Genomic DNA, 4591 nt, shown 5'->3' on the forward strand with positions numbered 1-4591 from the left:
TTAATTGGTAGTTAATAATCACTAATTAATATTAAAAATATTATTCAATTAATATTATTAATATTAATTAGTAGTTAATAATCAGTAATTAGAAATATTGTTCACGAATTATTGAAGATAAGATTAAGGTACACATTAATAATATTAATTGGTAGTTAATAATCACTAATTAATATTAAAAATATTAATCAATTAATATTATTAATATTAATTAGTAGTTAATAATCAGTAATTAGAAATATTGTTCACGAATTATTGAAGATAAGATTAAGGTACACATTATTAATATTAATTGGTAGTTAATAATCACTAATTAATATTAAAAATATTATTCAATTAATATTAGTAATATTAATTAGTAGTTAATAATCAGTAATTAGAAATATTATTCACGAATTATTGAAGATAAGATTAAGGTGCACATTATTAATATTAATTAGTAGTTAATAATCACTAAATAATTGAAAATATTATTCACGCATTATTGAAGATAAGATTAAGGTACACCAAAGTATTTTGGATATTTTGTGCAATTTTGTTCATTATTAATAACAATTCGACGCAAGGAGAAATTGAGAAATTATTGGAAATCATAATTCTATATTTATTGTATTATAAATTAAATTTCTCACTGACTTCTTTGATACTTTGGTTATCAATAGTAATTCTTTTGAAGATCTATCTATCATTTTTTATCAACTATTGCAGAATTAAGAATCAAAACAGAGGTTAATTGATCGTGGTTAAGTTAAAAATTCGAATTTAGAATTACCAAGGATTAGTCAGTCTCAGTCAGATTACAGTTTAATAAATAATATGACAAGATTTATTTCATACTATCGTCAAAGCCACTCTATTTCTAATTGTGTCAGATTTCAATCGGTTCTCAATAGGAAGCGAATCGTTTTGAAGCTCTTGAGGTTATAAGAGCGTTGCACAATCGTAAGGCGAGATTATGGTTGCCATTTAAATGCATTAGAGATGTGAAGTTGAAAAGTGATTGACTGTTGAACAGCTCGAAAATCTCGTTGCTGAGACTATCGAATGAAATTTATTTATTATAAATTTATTACAATAAATATCGAATGAAATTTATTTATTTATTTATTATATTATATAGTTTCGAAATATTAAAAATATCTTCAATAAAAAAAAAAAAGAAAAAAAAATACTGGGCTGGTATTGCAATTTTAATAAAGTATCGAGTTTTGAAATACCATTTGAAAGATTTGTTCAGTATTACAAATAAAAGCAATGTCATTCCTTTCATACTATTATTATTATTAATTTTTTTTTTTACTATTATCGAAAACTCTTAATTTCATTTTTTTTTTTCAACGTAGCAAACGTCGTTTTCCACAATTTGCTTCGTACTCGACAATGAGTATACATTTCTATTGAAGCAAAACTCCCCCTCTTTTTCCTTTTTAATTCGTAAAAATTTTTATAAAAGCCGACGTCAAGAATTCAATTTAAAGCAGCGCACACGTTATATATATATATATATATATATATATATATATATATATATATATATATATATACAGAAGTTATAAAGAACCTTCTACCGAGCATAAAATGAGATTCTTATTATTCCCAAAGTAATTGTTTCAAATGGCAGCCGCAGAAAATGCAAAACAAAGATAACTAAATTAACCTCGTCGCAGTGATACGAATAATTGGAGATGTGTTTCACTTCGCGATATTAAATGGCAACTGTACAAATGTCATTCTGAATAGCAAGTTCAACTCAATCCAATTATTACGGTCTTGAAAATTGCATTCCTATCGCAATGATTAATACTCGTCGATCGAAATTGTTGCGTAATATTGCGCAATTGATAAAAAACGTTTGCTACTCAATTGATTTCGTCGAGAAACCAGTTGTTCATTAAAGCCGCGTTAAAAATATTTTGATACGAAGATCAAATTTCTTTCAAGTTTGTCGCGGAATAATAATTACCAAACGTTACGTATCAAGAATTATAGCTATTGAATAACGAATAAAATTCTCTACGATCGAACCGTTATCTGCATCAAAAAAAAAAAAATTGAAAGAAGAAACCTAGCGATTAATTAATTAACAGCGCAGCCTCGAAATTTAGCATTTGTCGACAGTTGAGTTGTAACATTCTATTACAAAGCCTTCGTTTCGAAACAGATTCATCGTTGCGGGAAATATTACTCTTTCAATTGGTCGATTAATTTTCCCACTCTCGTGAACCTTCCGACGCGAATACAATTCCTCGCGAGAGAGGAAAATTTCGAATTTATTTCTCTAAATAAATGCACACACCCTCGCGAAGGATCCTTCAAACGAAACACGAATCCATAGATCATTCGAAATGTCTCTTTTGTCTCGAGATTACCGCTGGCAATCCTCCTCTCGCTGCCGGGTTAATTGGAATGGATTAACGGCCTCTGTGTGCCGGGAAGTTCGGCGTGTATGTATACATATATTCACAGTTTCAACGCATTGCAATAAGAATGAGCCGAATCTCTCTCTATTGATTCACCTGGAAACCAAATCGATATCCGTACGAGGCACAGGGGCTCACTTCGTTACAGATCGGCCAACTTTCGTCGGATCGGCGGCGAGAGGAGACCAGCCAGACTCGCCAGGCGGAATCGACCATCGAAAAATTCCCTCCAGTTCGAGCTACGCGTTTATCGCGATCATCACGTTTCACCCCTTCACATTCGACCATCTCGTTTGCAAATTTTACCATTATCGATCTACGTCCAGCGTGAGTAATCCTGTGGGTTTCTTTTTTTTTCTTTTTTTTTTTTGGCCACTTCTCGTTTCGTTCGATCAAAAACGTGAATATTTCTTAAAGTATATTCATTCGACTCTAAATTTTCACTTTGTTAATAACGATAGTTCGTATTTTTTTTTTTTTTTTTTTTTTTGAGACAGTTTGTTGTCAGACTCTGTTTAGTTGAAGACTTCAATTCAAACGCTTTGAATATTCATGGATATACTTTTTTATTTCTTACATTCTTCTTCGTGATTTTCTAGAAGGCTAAGGGGACCCACTCGTCTTTAATCTTTAACGTTTTCTCCTTCTCTCTCAGTTTCGTTCAATTGAAAATGTCCAAGTGCAGGAACGTCTAATTCTAAAAGAAATGATTTGCTAAATTAAAAACGAAGAACAATCAGTGAGTATTTTAAACGCTTTTGAAGATCGTGGTATATTTCTTCTTAATCTTCTGCCTCGCTTGAGCTACAAACACATATTCACATTCGTCGCGATTAAAAATAAAAAAATCATCGAACGTTATCGAATTTTTCAATCGTTCAAGAGTTAATACTGAAGAATAAACAGAATTTATCGAAGCAAATAATTTACGAGATGTCGATATTTTCTTGTGCGTGTGTGTGTGTGTGTATCCGTAGTTCATAAATCGCGATGGCTGCCGCGCAACAGCAGGGAGGAGAGGCAAACGTGTATGGAGAAGACGAGCTGGACAAAGAAGAACTTGCAGAAACGAAGCCGCGTGTTAGAAGATACCATACGAAACACATGAAATTATACCCGGAGTTATACAGAAGCGATGTTTCAATACATCCAAGTTACACCGCTCTTAAGATTCTGCCTTAGTAAGGATTCACTTCATTCACGCGAAAAAATAGACGTGGCTGCATTTATATTCTCTCGCTTCGAATTAAATTTCCATACGATAGTTTAGCCACGAGAATTTAAATCAGTTTAATCTTCTCCGGTTCTTTTTCTTTCTTTTTCAACTGTTCATCTAAACATTCAACAACGCGTATTGAATTAAAATAAGAAACATATTAATTACTCAATCCATTCGATTCAACTTAAAAGGAGGTATCTACGATATTCATTGCAACACCATTTGTTAATAATTAACCTCGAGCGAACATGCAACTTGCAACAATTTACTGCCACACTAAACAGCATTGGTTCCGCATTCTTGCGAATCAAATTAAATCGAATCAAAGGCACAACAGACGATACCCGATAATATCAATTGAGCATTTGAGAATGTATTTGAGAAACATCGAGTCTTCTCCGTCTCTCCTCCGTAATACAATTGTGCAAATTTCATCTGTTTGAAAGTAACGTGGTCTGCCGGCGACGTCTGCAGAGGATCAAGAAGCAGATCAGGCGCCAGCTGAACCGCGACATCATGCACTTCGCGATGATGCGGATGCTCGCCATCGACAGCGTCAGGGTCGACCGCGTGTTCAGCGTCGGGATGCCACCGAAGACATTGATTGTCCCCGATTTGTTAACCGTGAACGAGAGACGTCACATCAACGAGCTTCTTCGTCACACGTAACGGACGAGCATCCCTGCATTGTGCTCGCAATCGTTTTCATTCTGTCCCCCGATATCATTGTACGTGCATCATCGACGTACACAGCGTTGTGTGCACCGCTATCAAATAAAGCTGCGTTTATACGTTGAGTAAAAAACGGACGAGTCTATTTCTCTTCCCTCGACGGTGAGAAGAAGCCTCGCGGCCAATAGAAAAAAAAAAAAAAAAAACACTTTCGAGTCGATCGAAGTGAAAAGGAAGAAAAAAAAAAAAGACAAATAAACAAATTCGACCGGGGGAAACA

At 33.6% G+C, this 4591-nt stretch overlaps 1 protein-coding gene across 1 annotated transcript in view; it reads left to right on the top strand.

The window, feature by feature from the left end:
- Window positions 1–4088: 4088 nt before the first annotated feature.
- The window catches only part of LOC122531884 (golgin subfamily A member 6-like protein 22), a gene marked incomplete at its 5' end in the record, with an annotated part of 3475 nt that continues 2972 nt past the window's right edge, over window positions 4089–4591 (top strand). The window contains one exon of the mRNA XM_043660157.1: window positions 4089–4367. Within this exon, the coding sequence (XP_043516092.1) occupies window positions 4089–4367 (279 nt within the window). The remainder of the gene's footprint in view (window positions 4368–4591) is intronic.

Source organism: Frieseomelitta varia, unplaced genomic scaffold (assembly GCF_011392965.1).
Source record: "Frieseomelitta varia isolate USP_RPSP 00005682 unplaced genomic scaffold, Fvar_1.2 scaffold_421, whole genome shotgun sequence".
NCBI classification, from domain to species: domain Eukaryota; kingdom Metazoa; phylum Arthropoda; class Insecta; order Hymenoptera; family Apidae; genus Frieseomelitta; species Frieseomelitta varia.